The following is a 26,515-nucleotide window of genomic DNA, read 5'->3' on the forward strand; positions in this document are numbered from 1 at the left end:
TTGCAATTCAATTTTGTGATTTGAACTATCCCTACAATTTTATGAAAATAACTATCGATAATCCCGAATTGTCGCGATAAGAAAGATAGGGGTAGCGACACCGATTTTGCTCATTCTTTAATGGCATCCCCGAACTTTTTAACTTCTATTGAATTTGGTCCTCCCGCTAAATTTTTTTGGTAAATTTTTAATTACGTGGCTATTAAAGTTACGGTGAGGGTCATCCAATATTCTTCGGGAGAAACCTCGATACTATTTAGGAATTATATTTTCGACAAGACATACAAACTGCACGCACTTTGGTGCAGTTATTGGTTGTCTCGGCCTACTTGTACTTCAAAGTTTAAAAACTTCATCACGAGAGTATAGTTCACCGTATAAAAGAAAAAAAAGAGGAGGATTCCGGAAAAAAAATCATATACCTATTACAATCGTATCAATTCAATTCATTTAGCTGGCTGGCGCTAACATGACATTTTTTAAATATATTTTAATATTTTTCTATTTTTAAGTATTTATATATTTTTATGTCTTTTTTTCTTCTTTTTTCTTGGGTCGGCAAGAGGCTGTCAGCTATTGGCCGAGGGCCGACGATCTCCGCCAGTCACTGGGCGAGGGTTGCGGGCCCAGCGATCGTAGCCTCCTGCAAGCCCAAACCAAAAAGGAAAAGAAAAAGAAAAAAAAGACAGAAAAAATTATTAAAAAGTAATTAGTAATGAATAAAATAGTAAAATATTATTAAAATTTGCACGGTGAGGGTCGTCCGATATTCTTCAAGAGAAACCTGGACAACCCTAATTCAAGAATTATGCTTTCGACACAACCCCTCGACAAGACATACAAACTTCAAGTGCTTCGGTGCTATTATCAGGTGTCTCAGCCTACTTACACTACAAAGTTCAAAATTTCAACTCGAGAGTATAGTTCACCGCGTGAAAGGAAAAAAAAAAGGCTTATAAGATGGTACATGCTACTAAAAAAAAGGCTTATTTTTACCACGAATAATAAGATTCCGGCAAAAAAAAAAAAATTCTTTTGTATCGAATTACTGTTTAGACATAAAATTTGGTATTTTCCATCGTATCACCATTGAACAGGAAAGTGTCAGGAGCTAAAATCTCCGAATTGAAGTAGGGGAGGATCACTTACCAAGGCATTATACCTGGGGGTGTCAATGGGCAGGGTCGGGTTGGGTCGGGTTGGGTCGGGCGCCTTTTTTGATAATTTATGCCTTGATTTTTTTCTCTTTCGTTTTGACCCAAGAAGAAATGAAAAGGGAGATAAGTTAGGTGGGTGCATAATGGGAAGCAGCGTTGGTGGTAGGTTGGAACGTCGGATGCAAAAGCACCATGGCCTTCAGCGGTCACTCCTCTCCTCGGCCTGTTTGGCCTCATTCACTTTCATCTAACTAATGCATCACCCCTAGCCCTACGGACGACCAAATGCTTAATAATTTTGTCGGACTTTTATTCGAAAAGTATACAAAAACCAGTCTTGTTGGTTCGTTCGAGTGAGCTTACGTGGCTGTTGACGCGGCGAACGATGAGGACGTGTACGAGTGACGTGTTGTCGGAGAGAAACTCAAAGTGGCGACATGTACCAAACCGTGCCGATTTTGAAACTGAGAAGTTGAACGGGAGATTGAACTTCGAATCCATGACAAAATGACGGCTTTTCGTATACCTCGCCACTCGAATTTTCGCTTAGACGACATGTCATCTGTACACGTCGTTACCGTTTACCATGCTAACTGTCAAATTAACTTGACTCGATGGGAAAGGTAAGTTGCGGATATTTTTATCTCACGAGCAAAAGTTGGCTTTTTTTTTTTTTTTTTTTTTTTTTTTTTTTTTTGGTAATCCAGGATCCGCCGGTCGTAATCGGGTCAACTCACCACCACCCGAAGGGCGGCGAAGACCCTTTCCGACGGCGACTATACCCGGAGGGAGGCTAGCCCCGCAGCCCACCAGCAAGGGCCCCCCACTTAAGTCCGAGAAACGCGTTGGGAGGGTTTTGAACCTTTGACCAGCTTGCGCCTTAGGGCCAAAGAGCTCAAAGCTCACCAAACGCGCCATGCCCGTGGTGGGTGTTTTTTTTTTTTTTTTTTTTTACATGTGAAAAGTGGAGATTTTTTTTTTTTTCTTTTTTGTTTGTATGGGTTCCATTTCTTAAATTGAATGGAACTTCAAGTTTTTTTTTTTTTTAAGGGGCAAACAAGAATGGAGAGAGATGATCAGCACTAGCAACTCCCTCTGGATATTGTCATTTAGATTCGCCCGGAGATGTTTGGTTCGAGTCATAGCAATACCGCACCATCTACGCCTCAAAGGTCCGAGATAGGCAAGCCCCTCGTTGGCACCGCAGTCTCTTCAATATACCGTTAATCGGAAAGTCTCTCGATATGAGATGCACCGTGATTAGACAACGAAGCACAAACCATTTAGAAGTTTGTTAAACACATCAATTGAACTCTTGATCGCGTGGAAGATATATGACCCCCTTTATCACTGGGGCAACTATCTAAGTCGCAAAATCTATTTATTAACTTATTTTAAGAGAGCCAGGTTGAATATGAGCCACTTAAAATTTTAAAAAGGGTCAAAATGGGTTTGAATTTTAAAAACAAGTCCTTCTCTTATCTTTCTCTCTTTGTTCTCTTTCGCTCGTTGTATTCTTCCTCCGACTTAAGAAAAATTTCAAATAAGGGCCCTCGGTTATCTCGCTTTTTCACATAAGGGTCTTAAGTGGTTATTGTTTCAAATAATGACATAAAGTGTCTTTTTTATTTCAAATAAGAACCTGAAGTAGCCATAGTTGTTTCAAATAACGGATTGGCTTTGCCGGCCCGCCGACTGGCCAAAAATTCTAACCTATCAAGGGCATTTTCTCCAAAATACAATTTTAATCTGATTTTTAGTTAAACTAAATTAAAATTAAAAATGAAAAAATAAAAAAAAAACAAAAAAAAGGGAGATACTGCCTGTGGCCGCCGCCCCACCACCGCCTCTCGCCTGTATTTCCTTTTTACTTATTTTATTATTTTTTTTGGAAAAATAGAAAAAAAGAGAAATAGAGAAAAAGAAAATCACGAAAATGCCCCTATTCAATGGTGAGTTAGGCTCTTTTTGATACTTGGTATGGCTACTTCAAGCTCTTATTTAAAATAATACTCACTTTATGCCCTTTTTTGGAATAATGAGGACAGTTCATGCATTTCTTTGAAATAATATCAATTTCAGATACTTATTTGAGAAAATAAAAGGATTTGGGGCGCTTTTTTTAAAATTTTCCCTATGACCTACGATGCCACCTGCTCACACCCCAAGCTAACTAACGTTCACACTTCGAGCTATTCCCTTCACCAGATTTCTCCAACTACCAAACAATCACTCTCTCGAAGTCTCCACTTCTCTCAAAGCAGATGTGGAATTGGCCTTTCTTCTAGGGATTTCCACCGGATCTAACCCAAGCGAGCTTTTCTCCTCGACCAAATGCTGACCTCTCAAATCGAAATCGGAAAACGCGACACAACGGTATGGCGAAGGGAATCGGAGGACTGAGTCCGTGGATGGAGGTCACGCCGGCTCACAATAGGCAGAAGTTGCAGATATCGTGGATTGGAGACGACTGCAGAGGATGAGAAAGCTGAGGAAAGGATTGGCTGAAGCAGACGTGGGGAAAGGATTGGCTGGTGCTTTGGGTGAGGGCGGTGAGAAGGGGACGAGCATCGAGCGACGCCTGCGCGCGCCGCAGACAAAGGGGGTGATCGGGGCGCTGCGGCTGTTCAGGGTGGTCTCCATGGCGGAGGAAGGGGCGGAGATGCTCGTTCTCTAAATTGTATAAAACCTAAATGAGTCAATATGAGTTAAATGAGTAAATTTGGATTGAACTTGTTTATGGTCTATCTAAACCCAGCTCATATTATCCATTTGCCACCTCTACTAAGAAGTAGGAATCCACAGCTACTTTGGTGGAGCATATAAGTCAATATAATTAGGTGGACACTAAATCTCTTTCTTTTAAAAATAATGGAAAGCGATTGCTGACGTTACCTCTTGCCTATTCACATAATTTCTAATGTTTCTGATGTAACGGGATTGTTCATGTGGAGATTCAGAAATGTCACTTCTATTATATAAATTCTAAGAAAATCATTTCACGATTTGCAAATATAATCATTTCAATCAATTTTGAGCGGAAATCATTGCCGTAGCAGTTCGATCTATGCTGGCGTGGACAACTTTTGTAATTTTTTTAATAGAGATTTTCTCATTTTTTTTTCCTTTTCTTTTCTTTCCTTTTTCCCTCTTTTCCTCCGTCGGGTGTTGGCCATCATCGAGGCCCTGGCAACGAGCAGGTAAATAAGAAAAAGAGATATAAAAGAAAACAAAATAAAATGAAAATATAGATAAAAAGAAAAAAAATTCAGAATTTTCTTTTGAAAAAATTGCAAAGATTATCAACGTTAGAACTGCACATGCCATGTAGGACGACATGCATCCAATTGGCATTGCAAGCCAAATTGATCGGAAGGACTAAGGTTTTTAGGACTAAATTGAAAAAGGCTCACGCTATTTTCATCATTCATTGGCTCTTGACACTCTGTTTATTGAATTGACTATGTTATCTTTGCGGATCTCATTGTTGATTTTAGATTATTTCTGACCTTTTTTTCTTCTTTTTCTTCTTCTTTACAATTTTACCAAAAGAAAAATTTACCTACATCCCTTCTAAACAACTTTTTTTCACCTTAGCCGCTTCTTCCACACCCATTACTCTCCAAATTGGAAATCAACCAAAGAAGAGCTAAGCATCATTTTTGTTTTCACCTCCTTAAACTTAAAGAAGAAAGAGAGCTAGTTATTTTTCATTATTATAATCTAAGCAAGCACTAGTCATGTATCATAGCAAAGCAATGTTAATTGTACATACAAATTGCTCACTTAATTTCCCTAGATTATCCTCGTGATTGTGAATTCTTCAACTTCGACTTTTGGTACAAATTTACGAGGATTTACTCAAACATCAAATATTGTTGTTGATGTATGCATTATACACAATTTACTCAAATATTATTTTCTTACTTGTATTTAAGTTATTCTTTCAAAAATATTTTCCTTGTACAAAAAATGGATATGTTCACTAGAAATCCTAAAACTTATTACGAAAGTGCAATTGAGTCATAAAATTTATCAAATTAGTGCAAGCAAGTCCTTCTATTAACTTTGTCCAATTTGGCTAACAAAAAATGTTGATGTGACTTTTTTTTAATATTTCTCTCTCTCATGTGACGATAATGTGGTTAAAATGACGTCGTTTTGATTCAAATTTTCTTTTTAATATAATTTTATCTAAATTAATTTGAAAAATAAACTAAAATTAAAATAATTAAAAAAAAAAAAACAAGAACCAGCGGCGAGGGCAAAGCATTCCCTCATTTGTTGTTCAAGCTCTCTTACTATGTTGCCAGTCTTAGTTGTCTTGACAATTCCACCGTGGCTAGTAGCTCTAGCTCCACTTCAATCCTTCATCAGATTAAGGGTGCGCATGAAATCACTTTTGATTTCTCATTTCTCTGCCGTAAGTCCATCCTGCAGACAAATGTGTTTGATAAAAATCCGATCGAAGTAGAAATCTGTTTGGTAAAAAAATTGACTTATGGTAGGATTTTTTACTTATGGCAAGATCTTTTACTTCTGATAAGATTTTTTGCCAATTTTGAGAAGTAAAAAATTTTAACTTCTCGGTTCCAGCATTACTTCTTGGACCACACACGCCTTCGCCGGCCGCCCCCTGCAGCCACCCACCCGCCACCGCCGGCCGCCGCCGCAGCCGCCAACCATTGCTCGACCGCCGCCCCCACCGGCCGCCTACCGCCGTTGGCCACCAACCTCCGCCGCCAACCGCCGACCATCGTCGCGGCCGCGGACCACCTCTGCCGTCGACCGCCGCCGACGGCCACCGACCGCCGCCAACCACCGACGCCGCCACCAACCATCGCCGCCGTCGACCATCGCCGCCGAAAATTTTGTTAATAATGTTTCAAAAATAGAAATTTTCAACCGTTACCAAACGAATTTTGCTGATCAGAAGTCAATCTAGAGCAGAAGTAGAAAAATCAACTTCTACTTTTGAGGAGAAGCGGAGAAATCAATTTCTGATCGGAAGTTGATTTCTTGGACAGAATTGATTTCATGCGCACCCTAAGGGGTTGATTAGATATAAGCTTGGTACTAGCTTTAATGTACACTGCGGCCTAGATGACTGGGTCTCTTAGGTTGATTTTGCACTGATCTTAAGGCAGGTTTGCTCATCCTGCTTTGTGATTATTGTGAAGAATTCTGAAATATCGAAAAGATGAGAATTGATCTTTGTCGCAGCCCTTGTGAGGTGGGCATTATTAAACCTCTTCCGAGGTGGCGCTTATGCATAGCTTGAGGCTCGAGCTCTCCAAAACCTTACCAATCAACACTTAATTTCATGCTTTCTTCTGATTGAATTGATGTTACTCTAGAGTTTCACTAACCAATTTTAGACTCGCCAGGAGCCAAATAAGACATCGGAGGTCACCTTACTCTTAACACCCGGCGATCAGCACTTATTTTCTTTATGAAAGCTTTTCATGTGGTTTTGGGTGAGTTCAGTTCCTAGCATGTATTTACATGTCCATGCATTTATCAAAACAAATCGAGTAGAGGTGATCGGTTCCCATCCTGGATTATGAAACCGGACCCGACATGGTCGATTGCCGGTTTGTGGAATCGAGAACGAGTTCACCAAGTACCGGATTGGTCCTCTTCCAGGTAGGTCCTGAAATTGATGATTTTTTTTTTTATTTCTTCTACTCCCTCGAAGTGAGAGTTTCCCAACATTAAAAAATAATAATTTACTAATTAGAATTTGTTTCAGAATAAGAGAATAATAAATAAAGAAATCTTGGCCAATTTGTCTTTTCGGTTCCTTATGTGGAACAGGGAATCGAACCGTCCTTTTGAGAACCAATAAGAACCGATTGCTTCGGTTTGGTCCGCTTCAATCTAGTCTAGTCTGGTTCCTAATTGGACCAGGACAAGTGCACACCCCTAAATTCAAGTACTCACTTTTTTTTGACATATTCAAACAACTTAATGCATATGTAATTTTTCTCATTTTGAATTCAAGAAAATACCCTACAATGTCTAGGATGCGATGACCTAAATCTAGGTTTTTCTTATCCTATATGATGCACGAATCACATACTCGAAAAATAATTTTCTAAATAGGGACATATATTATCAATAAATCCGAATCTTTTATGATTTCCTAAGTAAATGCATGCAAAATGGGCAATTTAACTATAGGTGATGCATAAATACGGAATGCAATGACATGCCATTTTTGCATTTTTAAGATCTTTCATATGGAGATTGAATGTGCAGTAAGTAGGAAAGAGTGGATGGGCAAAGTTTGTGTCAAAAATCATCTTCCTTATTCATCATGTGACTTAGCAAAAAAAGGCAGAGAGGAGAAAAAGATGGCGGGATCAGGATCAGGCCAAGGCCTTGTCGTGATTGAGCCATGGCTACGGGGGTGGCTGGGCCTGGATGGGCCATGCCCTGGCCCGTGGTCTGTCCGGCGCCATGGTTGGGCCCGACCTGGACTACCTTCGGCTAATTCTCATTACTCAAACAACCTTAGGCTTTCGAATGATTAATACCCTCAAGACTGATATGCCCTTCCAAGTTTAAATTAATGGCCGAAATGTTGCTAAACTTAGCTTTATACATGACGATACCAATGATATGCGGAAATGTGAAATGCAATGCATGATTTAATAATGATTTTTTTGGGGGGGGAGGGGGGGAGGGGGCAGGAAACAGGTTCCGATTTTTTAAATACATGTAATGATAAATAATAGAGTTAATGCCACCACAAACCCCACACTATACTCACTGTGATACATTTACCCTAATTTTTTTTTGTGACATCAAAACCTCTAAATTTTTATCCCCGTGACATATTTGTCCTCCGTTAAGGTTTCGTGAATGATCACAGTTAAAAATCTTATATGGTGATTGATGTGGATAACGGTGGACAAATGGAGCTGACGTGGAAACCATGCAATTTAAGTGAAAGAGAAACGACCTCGTTTTAACTGGGAAAAATTTGACGTGGCTCCCTCCGTTACCCCCTCTCTTTGTTGCTGAAGTTTGACTTTGGGCAAATTTAGGGTTCGTCATTTATGTTTGCCGGAAATAATCGTTTGTTTGTCTTTGTTGGGAAACAACCGGCTACCAAATTCTCGACTAATTGATTCTTGACATCCCCACATTTAAGGGATGATTAGATGTGGCTGTAGGTAATTTGTCTACTCTTTAGTATTATTGTTTGGGACATCTTAGTGAAAAGGGTATAAAGCAATTACATTCACGAAGTTGTTTCCAAGTTTGCAAAAAGTTAAGTTGGGTTTTTGTGAGAGTTGTATTATGGAAAATCAAAAGAGGTTAGTTTTCAACTAAATGGACGGCAGAATAAAGGTCGAAAGCGAGAGTTGGCTCATACCGATATGCGGGGACCGCCTTAAGAACTCTCTTATAGTGGTAAGAGATATTTTATCACTTTTATTGCTGATGCAACAAGGAAGACTTGGGTCTATACTCTCAGAGAAAAATCAGAAGTATTTAAGATGTTCAAAATATGGAAGACCATGGTAGAAAAAGAGACAAGTTATCAAATTAAAGCTTTGAAGTCTAATAATGGTGGTGAATACACAAGTAAGAAATTTGCATACTATTTGAGCCGGTAAGGCATACACAGATTGAAGACTTTTCCTAGAAATTCTCAAGAGAACCGTGTAGCTGAGAAATGAACACGACCATTTTGGAGGCAAAGAGATGCGTGAGGCTATGTGTGGGTCTCCCCACTACACTTGTGGACTGTTACAATTGATGTAGCTGTTTATTTGATCAACAAGTTTCCATCTAGCGCTCTAGATAAAGAAGCACCACAAGAACAGTGGTCAAGTAAAAATGTAACTTATTCATATTTAATTTTTTGGTTGTTGCATTACATGTGCTTTGATTTGATAGAGAGGATAGGAAGAAGCTTGATGCTCAGTCCAAGAAGTGTGTCTTTATCGGATATGGTGGCGATGAGTATGCCTATAGGTTTTAGAATTATGAGAATAATAAAGTCATCCACAATCGCAATGTGTTATTCCATGAAGAAAATATGCACCAGGATCATTTGACAGAACATGAGAAGGCAATAGAACCAAAATATGTTGAATTAGACACAATGCCCGTGAAGATAGTTCCATTAGATCAAACTGCACCTGAAGGAGAAGTGCGAGATGAACCTATTATTAATAAGCACGCGGTTCAATAGAATGTGGTGTTCCGAAAACCTAGTCTATAAATATAAGGAAAATCGTATCCTATTAGGGAAAATCATTCTAACAACCCAGAAGTATTTATTTTAAGGAGGTCTACACATGTGAGAATGACAAAGGTAATTTTTGATCCATCAACAAATACTGTTTTAAACCATGTCTTATATACAAATTTGAGTCGGAGACTTATGATGAGACAAAGAAAGTTACATGTCACATGCTATCGGAGCATGCTACGAAAGACGAGATGGACTCGTTTTTTTGAAACAAAACTTGGAAGTTAACCGAGTTGCCCATTGGTAACAAGGCTTTGTTAAACAAGTGGCTCTACAAGATAAAAAATGAAGCATCGGATACAAGGTGAGACTTGTGGTAAAGGATTTTTCTCAAAAAGAAGGCATCGACTACTCCGAGATATGAAAATGACATCAATTAGAGTTATGCCGAGCATAATTGACACATCCATGTAATTGTTTGTAATAGCAATATCTAAATAAAGCTATAATTTGGTATAGTCGAGCATTAATTTTCTGAACAAACATTAACGTAGGTAGATTACAAAATTGAGCAGAAATAAGTAAATTCAAACGGCACCTTAAATATCATAACTTATGACCTAAAAAGTAATATGGAGCAATATATAAAAACAAAAGTTATACTAACATTTACACTTGATAAATGATGTTAATTGAAATGATCACGAATAAGCAATTTCCCTTTGGTGTAATTAAACACCATTCTTAAGTAAGAATTGTTTAAGCAAGCTAAAACAAATCAATTCTTTTCTTTCTGTATCTAAGATGAAGTCAAGAAGAAAAAAAATCCGAAGGACACCCTACTTACAAAATAATCAAAGTCACAAAAAATTTTAAAAAAAATGCACACAGGTCGCCATATATTAAATTCCTCTATGATAGGTGGAAAATAAAATCTTTTATTTAAAGCCAAAATAACCAACAGGGTTATTTGTAAAGAAGCTAAGGACAATCTCGACTGATTCGAAATGCAGGCTATAGTTCTACGAGTCCTCGGACTCCTAGTACTAGTAAGATAGCGATTAGCGACACATCAAGAAGTTTCAAAAAAGGAAAGTAGTTAGAACCAATCCAAATGTGATCATCAACTCTTAAATGTAGAAAAAAAAGAATCAGTGAGAATCCTACTTGGCCTCCTACAACAACAAATAACCGATTGATGTAAGACTATAAGTAACATAAGTCTGTGCACATAAGACCCAAGTCCATCCTCGTAAAACCCTCCAAAATTCCACAGAACCCAAACAATGAAACTCCTCTTAGTCCACGACCCTTCCACCATCAAGAACCAAGAAAATCTCTAAGTTTCCACTTCATTCACCAATGGCCACACACATTCGCATCCATTCCCAGATATGCCGTCCGAGGGCAAACGGGGATGCGTTACTTGAAGAGCACGAACTCATGCAAAGAGGCCACACCGTTGATAAGTTCACCCGAGTTTGTTACGTCACTCTTGATCGATTCAACTTTCAAGGCAACCTTAAACATCAAATGAAACAAAGATTGCTCCGCCGAAGTTATCGCATTATCTTCGGTGACGGTGAAACCCGTCATCAGGTTACCATGGAACGGCATGCGGCAGACCGCCTCATGCTAAGAGTGGCCGCAGAAGTCGAGAGATTGCTGAGGACCAAGCGCTACTCGCACTTGCGGAAGATATTGATCCGTATGGTCTTGGAGGTTTTTGTCCATAGGAGGGAGCAACGGAAGATGGAGGCGGCCCTCGGGGAGTCAATGGAAGTTTCCGAGGTCTTTGAAGTGGTTCCGGCGAGTCAAGCGGCCATTGACTCCCTTGAGAAGACAAAGCGCCACGAGATTTTGGATTTTGGCGATGACGGGTGCGTGATTTGCAAATGTTAGATTTTGCGCTACGCAGAAGTTGTGCTCGTGCCCTGCAAGCGTATATTTCATCAGGAGTGCATCGTCTGGTGGCTAAGCTGAGAACATCTTGTGTCCGCGCTATGCTGTATTCAGACGTCCATAAGATCGGGAGAATTGTAATTGAATTAAACATTTTATTAAGTTGACTGTCAATGATTTGCTTTTACCCCCATAATGGATGACAGTTACAGTCAATCAGTGGGCATAAATTGGATTCATCTTACTGACTACGAGACCAAAGTGTATGATTTTCGACTTTCGTATTTTAATATGATAAATTGGTCCTTGATCGTAAGCTACCAATTTATAATTAATCATATAAATTTATTTTTTTTAAATTAGAGCAAAGTTAGCAAAATGGAAAACAAAGAAAATCTCCTTCAGGGTAGTATTAATGTTGAAAATATGTTTCAAATTTGAACTCAAATCCGACTCAAGATAAAGTTGAATATTTATGGACGTTCACCATGAAAATCATATTTCCCTTTCGGTGTAATCCAAAGTCTCGAGAACGGAAGTTGTTCCGGGTTGCAGTCGGTTAATGATATTTACACGGTGGGGTCCAGAGATGTGTTGGACTTTGACCATGAAAAAGGACAAGAAGAGGAAAGTTTACTTTTAGAGAAAGGAAAAGAAGAATTAAAAGATATGGAAATTTTTCGATTGTTATTGGATTCCTTCAGCTGTGCCTAATACAAATATTCTTTTCTTCTTGTGAAAGTCACGTTCAGAATGGGAATGTAAACATGGACATCGAATTTAACCTTGTGGTTCGATCAGACTTAGAGTTCATATATATGTGTGTGTTTTTCCGAAATTTAGACTTTTACGTCTTGAAGCGCGATCTGACCATCGAGTGCTTGAGAGGGTTTACTTTCGTTGGTTTTGTGCATAGAATTACATAAAAAATTCAAGTGTTGAAGTATATTAAATCTTGTCATAAGTTTTGCGTTTAATTCCTTCGTGAGATAGATAGATTATTTCGTGAGGAATTGTTGGGCTGAACACTGCGTAAGTTATTGAATGTTATTGGAGTTGTGAAATACTAAAAGTATTTGTGTTATTTGAGTGTGATTGCTCTTCTTTGAAATACTATAAACTTGCGGTGTTTGAGTAGGCAAACACGTCTATTCTACTCTTTGTGATGGGGTCGTGTCTTGGTTGAAGATTGATGATTTGGTTGACTATACTCTTTATTTTTTATTTTTGTTTTTATTAGCGCTTGATGTGCGCCACATCGGCGAGAGGCGTTTTAAAAAAAATAAACAAAAAAGCCACATCAGCATTTTCTATTAGGCAGATTGAGAGAAATTAATGGAGCGGTTTAATTACTCCAATTTAACAATTCTTAGAACTTGATTATACTTTTGAAAGTTTTATGACTTAGTTGCACTTTCTCAATAAGTTTTAAGACTTCTGGTTGAATTACCTATTAGTTTTATTTTAGCTGCATTGGATGATATTTCTATTTCAATGAAAACTACGTAGTTATCATTGATTGTAATGGTGATATTTACAAAAGAATTATCAAACATTAATTTTTCTACCGAGAAATCTATATAAATAAATTGATAATCTTGTTAGCGGTACCTTCAATATCATAATTTAAGAGTTCGAATGTACTATGCGGCAATACAATAAAATAAATGACACCGCCGCACCGGTGTAACTAATATTTACACTTGACAAATGTTATTTATTGAAAATGATCTTAAATAAGCATTTTTCATTTGGTATAGCCAAACACCATATTCAATTAAGAAGCCTTTAATTAAGCTAAAGCAAACCAATTCATTTTTTGCGCATTTAAGATGAAATCAACCAACCCAAAAAAAAATAAAAATATCCGAAGGTCATCCTACTTAGAACACAACGATAGACAGAAAAAAATTCAAAAAGGATTCAAACATATCGCCATATAAATTTTTTTTTAATGCAGGATGTAATTCTTCAAGTCCTGGGACTCGTAGTAGGATAGTGGCACATCAAGAAGTTCAAAAAGGAAAGCAGTTAGAAGTGTGGTCATCAAGTCTTAAAATATTTTGGTGAGAATCCTACTCGGCCTTGGACAAAAAACAAATCACCGATCAATGTGAGACTATAAGTAATATAAGAACAGAACCCAAACGCTGGAACTCCTCTGACTAACCCTTCCATCGTCAAGAACCAAGAAAATCTGCAAGTTTCCGCTCCGTTCAACCAATGGCCACAGATATTCACGTCCATGCCGAGATCTGCCGTCGGAGGGCAAACGGGGAAGCATTAATCGGAGGGCACGAGCTCATGCAAAGAGGCGACACCGTTGATAAGTTCACCCGAGTTTGTTACCTCACTCTCGATCGATTCAACTTTCGAAGCAACCTCGAACATCAATTGAAACAGAGATTGCTCCGCCGACGTTATCATGTTATCTTCAGCGATGGCGAAACCCGTCATCGCGTTACCATGGAGCGGCACGAGGTGGACCGCCTCGTGATAAGAGCGGCCGTGGAAGCCGAGAGATTGCTGAGGACCAAGCTCTACTCGCACTTGAGGAAGATACCGATCCGTATGGTCTTGGAGGTTTCTGTCCACCGGAGAGAGCGACAGGAGATGGAGGTGGCCCTCAGGGAATCGATGGAAGTTTCCGATGCCTTCGGAACAGTCCCGACGAGTCGAGCGGCCATTGACGCACTTGAGAAAACAAAGCTCCGCGAGGTTTTGGATTCCGGCTATGATGGGTGCGTGATTTGCAAGGATGAGACTTCGAGCGATGGAGAAGTTGCGCGCATGCCCTGCAAGCATATGTTTCACCATGAGTGTATCGTTCGGTGGCTCAGCGCGAGTAATTTGTGTCCGCTATGTCGTTTTCAGATGCCCACATGATGAGATGATTGTGATTGACTAGTACATTTGATTAGGTTCATGGTCAACGGTTTAATGTTTCCCCACAAATATTCGGAATGATTGTATGGATGACAGTTATAGTCAATCAACGGCAAGAAATTGGATTCATCCCTCTAATTTTGATACCAAAGCGTATGATTATTCTTTCCCTGCTAGACTTCCATATCTTAACACGATTAATTGGTACTTGATCGTAAGCTACCAATCTCTAATTATCCATATAAAGTTATGTTTTTCGAAATTAGGGGATGGTTTTTTTTTTTCGAAATTAGGGGATAGTTAGCTAATATGAAAATCGATGTAAATCTTTTCGTGGTTATGATCCTTTGAGCAAATTTTCAAACAGAAAGTAAACTAAATTATTCAAGAGATTTCTTTATATAACTTTTGACGTAACAATTTTCTTTTACGTACCACATACTAAAAAGGAGAAATAAACCTAGAAGGCATTTAGTTTCATTTAATCTTCCTATTTTTGAAAATGAGAAACTTAATTTTGTAATAACTCTCAAATCAATTTCTTACGCATTTATTTAATTTTGTACACGTGCCTAATGCGTGCCCGATAAAATGAGATATTTTGCACTGAGACATTATTCTAACATTGTTTGTAATGGTGATCTTCAAAACAATCATGAATTGGTATAATCAAATATTATTTTTAGGAAACGTTTAGATAAATCAAAAGTAAGTTATTAACCTTTCTAATTATAAACTAAATCTAATAACAAATATCTCTAAATGACATCTTCAGTAGCATAACTTAAGAGCGAAAGGTTTCCAGGGGCAATAAAATAAAATAAACAATGGGCAATTGGACTTGACAAAACATTGCTTAATAAAGACGAGGTTAACTAACCATTCATACTAATATATTAGTTTTTACTAAGAAATGTTTAAGTAAGCCAAAAACAAGTGAATCAATTTAATTTTAGCTTATTGATGAAATCAAATCCATTGAATATAGTTAAAGCCATAACTGAGAAATGTGCTCGAATATTTATCATGAGGCACTTGATTTTACTTGATTGTCACGTGCCCGCGTTCAATTAATAAGCGTTCACTTATTGATTTGCTATTGTCATAGTTCTATCTCTTATTGAGATTATAGGTCAAAATAAAGACATGAAATTTTCAAATTTATTCTCGAAGATACAGTTTTCTTGCCAATTGACATTCCCAAGCTAATTACATATTTAAGTATTCGGCAAATGATTGTTAATCCAAATCATAATGTGGCTTATTTAAGCAGTGCAAGTTAGTAAATCCATTTCTTGCTTTTTTCGGTAAAAAAAATTCTTGCTTTCAATTATAAGTTATTCAAACGGTGCATACAATCCTTTTACCTCAACATTACCATCAAATTTTTAACTTGCAATAAATTTATAAAATTGAAAAATAGAAAACAATCAAAACCTTCATTAATGCATAACGGATTTTACATATTATTCGGAGTTTAGAAAAATAAATGAAATTATCTAATTTGTAAATTCCTTTACTTTGACTTCAAAGTTTTTCAAAGATGTGGATAATGATAGACTTCATTAGTTTTAGTTTGTTGGGCTGCAACGCTCTTCTTCAATTTAACATTTCAAAAAAAAAAAAAAATCTAAATAATCGACAAAGATTTACGGTTTTGTGCATGAGCTTGGTCAAAGATTCTTTGGCTTAATTTAGAGCTAAACCAAAAGAAACAGACTGTTTTGTATGTCAGTGACATATGTGTGCGTACATGATAACGGTGCAGTAGTGCGCTGCAGTGGCGATGGCAGTGGCGGTGGTGGTGGTGGGGGGAAGCGGCCGCGTTTCAAAACAGTTTTTATTTTTTTTAAAATTTAAAACTTATTTTAGACCATCATATCTACATTGAATTACTATCTGGAATAATAACTATAATAATATAATTAGAAGATTCACTTAATTTAACAATTTTTCCAATATATTGATGAGGACCAAGTTTATGTAGTCTTTTGTGGTACAACCTTTTCATTTTTATCTCACAAGTCAACTAAATATCAAGTTTAGTAGATTTGCTTTTGATTTTCTATGCTGGAAGTGATCCATGCATGCAACAGATCGAAATACAAAACGTGAGCAAATTATTCAACTTGACATCCACAAATACTGAAAAGATGTTCTTGAATTGATTTTTCACATCTATCACTCCGTTATTTTCTTCGTATTCCTAGTTAAATATTGTCCACAACATCTTTCAGAATATGTTTTCAGCTATATTTCCAAGAATCATGAAACATATCATCATTATGGTATTTTACTTAAAAGCGTGTTCGTCATTGAGGCGGTTCCTACTTTGATTCTAGAAAATCTTCCCAATGTGGAACAGCAAGTAATTCTCAAGAACCATATATAAATAATTCGCTTGTTCACCAAGACAGTAAGACGCCCACTTCAATACGATCCAAGAAGCTGCTTACTTCCTCAAAATCTCTCTCTTTCTCTCTCTGTCTCTCTTGTCATCACACAATTCTGTCTAGTCAAAATCCAATCTGATCATGGCTCGTCAAGTTATGTTGTGCGTGAACGTATTTGCATCTTCCAAAGACACGAGCAATGTGTCATACGATGATCAAGAGTTCATTCAAAGCGGCGATGGCTATCTTAAGTTCACTCGGATGTGCTTCTTCGTGGTCGAGCGAGGCAACCACCGGCGTTACCTTGAGGATCTCCTCTCGCTGAAGCATAGGTTGTGTCGTCACGGCTCACGTCTCGTTGCCGATTGCAGTATGGATTGCTATGTCTCGCTTGATCCGCCCCAGATTGAGAACGTCATCCAAACCATAGCCGGGCGTGTAGAGAGGATGATGATGCAGAACTCGCACCGTGAGAAGATTCCCTTTGTCGCGACTTGTGAGGTGATTCTGGCAAGGTACGGGCAGCCGTGGCAGAGGGAAGCGACGACGGGGTCTGCGGTTTTCTCAGACTTTGGTCCTGTTCACAAGACTGAAGCGGCCGTTGATGTGACCGAGAAAAGGAAACGCAGTGAGGATTTGGACCATGATGACATGAAATTGGAGATGGAGCTCGAGTAATTCGTGATTAGAGATTAGCGAACGTCGAGTCAACATGTAAGACAAGTCGATCGGCATTCTTCTTTACATAATTTCCTTTAATTTCTCAATTTAAAATTTCCGAATTACATTGAATTCTGTCTATTTTTCGCATGCGGTGCTTCGTTATAGAATCGCTGTGTCTGCTGCTGAATTATATAATTTTATGAATTAGGGACAACTTTTAAAGGGTATAAACAAGCAGGAAAATAGGCTTCCACTGTTTTCAAACTAGAGTCAGCAAAATAACACCGCCATTTATCGAAAAATATTCTCTTCTAATAGTACTAGGGACGACAAAACAAATATTAAAAACCATAGGTTATACAAAAGAATCAATGCAAAAAATTTAAAATTGCTTTATTTTCTCCTGGAAACAATCACAGAACAATAGTCCCCCAAGATATATAACGTCTTCCCTATAAATTACTGTGAAAAGGTCACTATTATATCTTTGGGGAAAAAACTAATCAATTTAACCCGCCGTCTTATACAAGTCAAAGAAGCAATCAATCCATCGAGTGAAAGTTGAGCATGATTTTGATGCAATTTCGTGCAAACATGTTCACTGTGAGTGTATAGTCCAGTGGCTGAGCACGAACCACTTGTGTCCGCTATGCAATTCTTCTATGCTCAACAAAATTTGAAGATTGTGATCGAATTAAGCACCGGACGATTACTCGACTGTTATGCAAATTATCATGTGAATATGACATTCCAACCAAATAAACTCCATTCACCACTCACACGCCACTTCTTCCACTGAAAGAATAATATCTCCACTTACAAGATAACTATCATTTTCCCTTTTTCGTAATTACTCTCAAATCGATTTTTTACATATCAATTTAATTTTACACGTGCTACGCTTGTGCTCAAGAAGAAGGTGTACTTAGCACTTTGACCTTATCAAATAAGTTAAAAGCAAGTGTGCCAGTTTCATTTTACCTTATAGATGAAATCAAATGCACTATTTATGGTTAAAGCAGAAATGAAAAATGTTCTCTCCTATGTCCAGCATGTGACACTTGATTTTGCTTCTGTGGTTGCCACGTGGCAAGGCACATGGCATAGTTTTGCCTCATGGTCCACGTACGAGTAATAACATTCGCTTCTTGATTTCTTATTTCCATACTTCTACTTCTTATTTAGTTTAAAATACCATGATATGGATTAGGAGACAATTTTCAATTTTATTCTCAGAGATTTAGTTTATTTGCCAATTGCCAGTCACAAACTTCTATATTTACCGGTTTGAATGTCCCAACATACATAAAAAGAAGTATCGTCTTCCTCAAATGCAGAAAACTATTCCAAGGAAGATATTTTCTTAAATTAAAATTACTTATTATTCAATATACTTTTGTTAATTTAAGGTATGATCTACTTTATAGTAGTGCAATTCGGTGAATCAATTTCTTGCTTTCAATTATATGAAAATTGAATAGCACATATAATCCATCCATTAAACTTTTCAATTTGCAATATATCTTCAAAATTACAAAACCTGTTGTAACAAATGCGAAAGCGAACACAGAACATAAGGGTTTAGGTGGTTCGATCAAGGTGATCTACGTCCACGGGCGAGGCAAAACAAGATTCCACTATAATCAAAGAGAGTACAGATTACGGAAGTCGGTCTTATCGATCGAACAAAAGCACACAACTCACAAGTCTCTCATGTAAAGAAAATTCTCAATACCCAACGAAAAAACCCTAGCCGCAGTATAAATAGAGCCCAAAAAAAATTTCTCGAGGGCGTTGCCCCCGAACCCCCATAGAGATCTATTCGCACCGCAATGGAGATTTGTTCACTTGCTCCGAGTTGGGCCTATCGGCTCAACTCTCTGCGTCACGAACTAAATCTCAATTTTTTCTCCACTTTTGGGCCGCACAAAAATATGTCGAGTCGGGTGATGAACCGGACCGGGTACATAAAATTCAAGACATATTTAACAAAACCAATGACAAACTTCATTTAAAAGCAGTATGCATTAACATTTTATTTGGAGTTTAAAACAATAATCGAAATAATTTAGTTCGTAAATTCCCTTTGACTTCAAAGTTTTTAAAGATATGATAATGATAAACTTCATGAGTTTTAGTGTGTTGGGCTACAACTTTCTCCTTCAATGTAACATTTCGAACAAATCTTAGAAAATTGATAAAGAGACATGGCTTTGTGCAATCTTAGCCAAAGATACTTTGATTTAACTTAATTTAGAACCGAAAGAATCGAACAAATTGTTGTCTATGCTATTACTATCTACATTCAAGTAATTCAATTCGTTTTATAAAAGTTACGTAAATTTTCAAGAAATTATAACCTGCCTACATACTGTTAATTATATTCCAATTTTCTATAAGGAAATTAAGCATAATATATAGATAATGTTACATCAAAGTTAGAAATATAATTAAAATTGCAAAACAAATATCTAACAGAAAATATGTCTAAAAGGAGTGATTAGGGATAGTAATTTAAATAAATCCCCTTCCTTTTTTATTTGAAGTTTCTGAATGAATTCGATTCTCTCTATTTTTGTATGGGATCCTTCGTTATAGAATAGCTGTCTATGCTGCCGGATGACAACTCTAGAAATTACGACGACTTTTAAGGGTCTAAAGAAGGAGCAAAGTAGTGTTTTCCACTGTTTTCAAACTAGAGTCGGCAAAGTAATAGTGTCATTCATTGAAACTTTTTCTTTATAGAAAACCCACAAGGCTCTGCAAATTGAGAATAATGAAGTATGCCCCAAAAATTTATAGAAAAGTGAACATTTAATTGAAAAAGATTTTTTTTTCCTACTGGAAACGACCGCACCAGAATAGGCACCCAAGTTGTATAATGTAAGTTTCCTAGTATGTATTGTGAAGGATAAATATTATTTGCTCGGGAGAAGATATTAACACCCATTACACAATTTAGAGAAGCGATCGATTCAAAAAGTTGAGCATGATATGGAACCTATTGTGCACAACATATTTTACTGTTAGTTTGAATTCCTGTGGCGGAGCACGGGACCCTGGTGTCCGCTATGCTGTTTTCTTGTGCCAACAAAATATGGAAGTTGCGATTGGATAGAACATAATCTTAGCATATATTTAACGTCATATTATCAAAACCACACGCAATTAAATTATCAAAATATAAAACAGATGATTGGTATAAAAATAAAAAATTCACAACTACTACATAAGTATTTTGGATCACAATATTGCGCCATCTTTGAAATCCATATAAACAATAGAAGCTTTCGTCAGGTAACTATTATGGGAAAAACTTAAAATTTTGCTATTATGCAAGAATAATCGTATATCTTCAGTGCAAATGAGTTACAATTGAATGGTAAAATAATGAAGAGAGGGGATAAGAACGAGGGACGATAAATTAGTGTACATAAATTTTGCCAATTTGCAAAGAAAGCACCAAAACCTTTTCAATGAGGAGAGTTCAATTCCAGCAATTTATAATCATAGGTGGCACACTTAGAGGTAACATTTAGAGAATACTTTATAATTTTTTTATATATTTTTTATTTGATTAGATGTTGGAGAATTATTTTTTCCCGGAAAAAGGAATTGTTCTACAAATGATTAAGTACCTTTTGATAGTCTTGATTACGATCAACAGTAACAGATTAGCTTAAGCGGATCGACACACATGAAGTCATATTGTACTTTGATTAGATTCATCCTCTTGAATTCATTTAGAATTCATTCAATTCAAGCAGAAATTTATTTATCACATTGACCACAAGTGTAATGAGTTGCTCTTTTTTTTTTTTTTTTTTGGATCGAAAGAAAGATGCAATTCATATCATAATAATAGTTCGACAGTTACATTTTCCAAGTCTAACAAATTCCAAACAACTTCTAAACAAAACAAAAGTTAAAATGCAAATAACAATGCACAATCTACAGTTAGAAACACATTCTCATCCCTTCATAACAAATTTGTCACTGTAAAATTTGGGTGGTCAATCACTAGATTCAGTGATTAGTAGACGTTGAGATCTCCCACTCCATTTACGACAGCTTGCGGTATGCGTCTACTTTGACGTCCTCATCACCATCGCCATGCAGAGTGCGGTTTGTGAGTAGGTAAATAGGTATTCTACTCTCTGTGATGGGGTCATGTCTTGGTTGAAAATTGAAGATTCGGATAACGACGCTCTTTTTTTTTCCCCCTTTAGTTATTTTTAGCACTTGATGTGCGCCACATCGCCAAAACTTGTTTTGAGAAAAACAAAAAACAAAAAAATCACGCTAGCATTTTTGGTTAACCAAATTGGCGAAATTAGTGGAGAGATTTAATTGCATCAATTTAACAATTTTTATGACTTGATTATACTTTCAAAAGGTTTATGACTCAAAATCTATATAACTAAATAGATCCTTTTTTTTTTATCATGAACAAAACTAAAAGTAAATAAATTAAAACGGTACCGTAATATTATATCTTAAGAGTGCAAATTTACTATGGGGCAATAAAATAAAAAGAAAGACAATGGCACCTTAAATATTATAACTTGACAAATGTTGTTTATTGAAAATGCTCTTAAATAAGCACTTTTTATTTGGCGTCGCCAAGCACCATTTTCAATTAAGAAACATCATTCACTATTGGAAGCTTCTAAATTGAAGCGGGCATTGATGTGATCGAGAAGACGAAACGCGACAAAGGTTTGAGGATGATAACTCGAAGCTGGAGATGAGGCTTCATGAATGGATGGAAAGTATCGAGGGCATGCTAAAAGGAGCGACTAGCAACAAGTCGAGTCAAGAAATATATAGTGTCGCCTACTCGGAGATTTAAAATGTGCAGATGTAAATAATTTGCCTTGCATTCTCCATTGGAAGTTTCTAAATTGGATTGTATTCTATCTATGTTCGTATTCGGTGATTCGTTACGGAGTGGCTGCCCTCTAATGTCGGATGACAATTTTAGAAACTACCACAACTTTTTAAGGATATAAAAACGCTGTGGTGGTCTGTTGATGGGCCGACTTTTCTGCGCTTGTGTTGGGAAGTAGTCCTCCCCGTGCTCTGGGTTAAGTACAATCCTAGTCGGCCAAGGAAAAGAGAATTCCGAATCTACGTAGGATAAAGAGTAATATAAATTTGGACGTACGACGTGTGAAATTCAACAAACCTTCGGCACTTCGTCTGATTCACAGAACCCCTCCATTCTCAAGAAATCCACAGAAAGTTCCTTCTTTTCCTCACCACGACTACTGGTTCTCGATTCGCCATGGATGCCCTTGGAGACGTCACCATAACCCTTCGAGTGCTTTGTCCTCGAGAGGACGCGAGCACATTGCCGGAGGACCGCGAGAGCTGGCGAAGCAGCTTTCTCCTGGACAAGTTCACGCGAACCCGCTTCTTCATGCTCCAGCGAGGAAATTTCCGACGCGGCCTGGACGACCTCCTCTTGGTGAAGGAGATATTGCTCCGCGAGGCCTTTAGTGTGATCGCCGATCGTACGGCCAACCCCTACATGACGCTGCACCGGCAATCGATAGACAGCATCTTCATGGACTCGGCCTTGCACTTGCAAAACGTGTTGAGGAGCGAGCAGTATTCGCACCTCCAGAAGATGCCAGTCGAGATGACCTGCGAAGCCTTCATGTGGAGGAGAGACAACTTGAAATTGTTACGGGAGGTGGCAATACAAGGATCGATGGAATATCCCGGCAATTCCAGGGTGGGCTCGGCGGCTCAAGACAATGGATCGCGAGAGGATGGTGGCGCCGGAGATTGCTGCGCGATATGCTTGGAAGACATGAATCTATGTGAAGTGGAAGTTGCATGCACGCCATGCAAGCACGAGTTCCATGAAGACTGCCTCGCTCGATGGCTAAAGATCAGCAATTTGTGTCCCTTGTGCCGTTTCGCAATTCCCGCGAGGTTGAGTGATGTTGACTAAATTTAGGGAACTACTAGCATGACAATTTGATCGTATTGACAGTTATTTTTTACCACATGATCTTCTAATCAATGAATGCTTTAAGCAAAATACGTATTGATGGTGTGTGGATTTATGGTCGAGATTGTACCGTCTCTAATACTATCAAGAAAGCATTTCCTCTAAATATAATCATGGTCCACGTAAGATATTGAAGATTAGGTTTTGCGAATTTATTTTTTCAATAGGCTCGTGAATATTTTCATGGGATTCACGACTCAATTTTGAATTCCCTTTTTATGGCAATCTTGTAAGTTTGAATTCTAGTGGTCAAGGTGCTTCAAAATCGAATAAAAATTTTCTGCGTAGAATTTACTTCAAACGTCACGACTCACGAGTACGAAGCTAAATTTCAAAAAATTTCGTTACACTACTTGATTAAGGTTCTGAGACATACCATCACAGATCGATGTGACAATATTTGCAGTTACTTGCACATTCCTTTCATAAAAGATGCGAGTTTCAAAATCCTAATTACTCATCACCTAATCTTCCCATGTTCCTTAACACCGCCTGCTTAACCAGGAAGCAGAAATTCATCTATTTTTATTTTCTCTATTACTAAAACTGTAATGTCTCGAATTGAATATTCCCACATGTAAACTACAATAGATAGGCGTCCATCTCTTCCCATGAAAAATGTGGTCTTAAATTGACAAAATATCTTCAAGTTTATTTGCAAAACAAACAAAATGTGCCGTTTTCTAATCCTATTTAGGATGAAATAAAGAGTGTAAGTCTCTTTATTAGTTAGGACACTATGATCTTCCAAAATAAAGAAATGGGCTAGTGGGCTAGACCATACTATACCCGCATGTAGTTGCGCGATTATCAAACGCACTTTACACACTTACGTGGTCATGAATAATTATTGGCACTAATCAACAATCATTTTATTTTTTATTTGAATTTTTTTTAATTATAATAAAAATAAACTATTGATTCCTAACGAAACGATGCGACTGTTCACGTGAGAGTTGCGTGTATTTTTATTAAATTTATTTTTGAATTTTAATTAATTATTTATGTCCAAGAGTTGCAATTTTTCAGACGAGACAGCTTATTCTTTCGACCATTATATATTGAGCAATTCTGTTCAATTCAGTATTTCAATTTTCAGAACTTTCAATTTCTTTTTTCTAAAGGAAATGCAACCTTCTTCTCCAATTGTTTCCCCTGAGATCCTGGAGAAATATCAGAATTGTCATTTGCAATTCTCATTGAGACTTTGTAGTATCCTAGAGGATATTTGTTGAAAATCATTAGCAACGTTGTGGGGCAAATATATCCCTTAAAGATTTATCACACCTCAAAATCTGATTCTATTGTTCATCTCATTCTTGATGAAATTTCCCAACACTATCAAGTCAAAATGACTATATCCAATTTATGGCATGCTTGTAATGTTTTTTTTTTTTTCCAAAATCTAATTAATTTATTTTCGCAAATTGAAATAGTCAGAATAATTTGAGAATATCTTGAGAGAATAAATTAATGATATCAGAACTATCAACTGATACAAAAGACAAGGCGTAACAATCTTATAATCCAATGAATGACTAGTTTTCCTAATTTGAGTTGAGACTACTCATCTACATCATTATTTTCACATCTTTTGCTATTGTAGATGTTGATTTTTGAGGGCGCGTAGGGAATTGAAATTCAAACCATGGTTATCAATCTGGAGAAGATATCTTCATGAGTAGATTTGTCTTCCAAACGGATGATATTATCCAAATCATGTGATACAAAATACAGGGTATCACTACAAGCTTCATAATTCAATAACTGATTACTCAGATTGTATACTTTCCTAACTAGGAAAGGCTTCGGTAAAGCAAATTAAGTAAGAAACTAAGTCGAATTCGGGAGTACATCTTGTATATAACTTTGTGTTTGTCTTGCGACAATACCATAGCAATCCGTCGATTCCCAAAACGTTGTCGTGATCGTGACCCAGAAGAGTTTTTGCGACGAAACTCTTCATCCGTTAGCGTCTTCGTTTGCTGCATCGCAAAAGGCGGTCCCCTCCTCTCTCTTTCTCTCTCTCCAAATATCAATTCACCATGAGACTCGGAGCAAAAAGTGTAAAAATCCATGCTCATTGTCCACGAGAAGACGCGGATGCGGTACCGGACGACTTCGACGGAATGGAAAGTCGCGATTGCTTCGACCGGGTCACAAGAGCCCGCTCCTTCATGCTCGAGCGAGACAACATGCCGCGCACCGCCGACAATCTCTCGTTGATGAGGCAGAGGTTGTTCGGCGAGGGTTCTTGGGTCGTGGCATATGAGACCGGTGAATTCGTCAGGATGACGGAGTCGGACATAGACATCGGCATTGCAAACGCAGCCCTGTACCTAGAGGAAGTGTTGGCGAGCAACAACTACTCTCACCTCACGAAGATACCAATCTGTATGAGTCTCCGGATTGAGATATGGTGGACCGAGCAGCTGGAATTGGCCGAGGCGCTACAAGAGTCGATGGACAACGCCGACTTTGGGGCGATACCGGCGACTCGAGAAGCTATCGACCTGCTCGAGAAGACGAGACCGGACAAGAGTCCAAGCGAAGGTGACATGGCAGAGCCCTGTTCGATATGCTTGGAAGAGATGAACGCGCTCGACGTGGAAGTTGCACGCATGCCATGCAGGCACGTGTTTCACTATGACTGTATCAGCCGATGGCTTAGCACGAGTCATATGTGCCCACTGTGCCGTTTTCCCATGCCTACTGATCCTGTTAGTCAACAGCAAACGATGCGATTTGATTAGGGATAGCGCGGCCTATATAAGCTTTCACGAAAGCATTAAGGTTCGGTATGTTTTTCTCTTTATGTGCACGCTTTAATTTGAGAATATAATCGAAATTAGTACCTCATTTAAGTGAAGAAAAAAGCGTGGTCTTTATGCTTAATTTGCGGGCTAAAGTTGCTGACTGCACAATATGAAGAATGTCCTTAATTTGTACCTAGAACTTCTGCACCTGTATAACTGTGTGCCACTATTTCACTTGTTAAAAAGCTCCAGTTTACATGTTAGAATCAGAGTAACAATCGAAATTGCTATTACATTAGTTAGCATGGACTTTATTAATCCCTCAGAAACATATCGATTTTCACTTCCAAACGTGAGAAGAAAAATTAGGACAGATAATATTAACAGAGAAAATTGATGAGGTGAGGACCGCGATACCATCACTGCAACATCTGATAAAGGAAAAATCCAATGACGAACAGATTAACTATAATTCAAGAAACTTAGAAAATTAAAAACGAGAATCATAAGATTTATTTATCCACCAT

General features: G+C 37.7%; 3 protein-coding genes across 3 annotated transcripts; all 3 read left to right on the forward strand.

The window, feature by feature from the left end:
• Positions 1 to 13,734: 13,734 nt before the first annotated feature.
• LOC115736292 (E3 ubiquitin-protein ligase RING1-like) lies at positions 13,735 to 14,154 on the forward strand. Its single transcript, XM_030667919.1, has one exon. It carries the CDS (start codon positions 13,735 to 13,737, stop codon positions 14,152 to 14,154), a length of 420 nt encoding a protein of 139 aa, XP_030523779.1.
• An 8,343-nt stretch (positions 14,155 to 22,497) lies between these two features.
• LOC115736310 lies at positions 22,498 to 23,172 on the forward strand. The gene has a single exon (XM_030667944.1). It carries the CDS (start codon positions 22,498 to 22,500, stop codon positions 23,170 to 23,172), a length of 675 nt encoding a protein of 224 aa, XP_030523804.1.
• A 2,189-nt stretch (positions 23,173 to 25,361) lies between these two features.
• LOC125313702 (RING-H2 finger protein ATL22-like) lies at positions 25,362 to 25,985 on the forward strand. The gene has a single exon (XM_048273540.1). It carries the CDS (start codon positions 25,362 to 25,364, stop codon positions 25,983 to 25,985), a length of 624 nt encoding a protein of 207 aa, XP_048129497.1.
• Positions 25,986 to 26,515: the final 530 nt, after the last annotated feature.

Source organism: Rhodamnia argentea, chromosome 2 (genome assembly GCF_020921035.1).
Source record: "Rhodamnia argentea isolate NSW1041297 chromosome 2, ASM2092103v1, whole genome shotgun sequence".
In the NCBI taxonomy this organism is placed as follows: domain Eukaryota; kingdom Viridiplantae; phylum Streptophyta; class Magnoliopsida; order Myrtales; family Myrtaceae; genus Rhodamnia; species Rhodamnia argentea.

What these genes read in the sequence shown, in the direction of transcription:
- LOC115736292 (XM_030667919.1), top strand. Translation starts at nt 13,735, where the DNA reads ATGGAGCGGCACGAGGTGGACCGCCTCGTGATAAGAGCGGCCGTGGAA.
- LOC115736310 (XM_030667944.1), top strand. Translation starts at nt 22,498, where the DNA reads ATGGATGCCCTTGGAGACGTCACCATAACCCTTCGAGTGCTTTGTCCT.
- LOC125313702 (XM_048273540.1), top strand. Translation starts at nt 25,362, where the DNA reads ATGGAAAGTCGCGATTGCTTCGACCGGGTCACAAGAGCCCGCTCCTTC.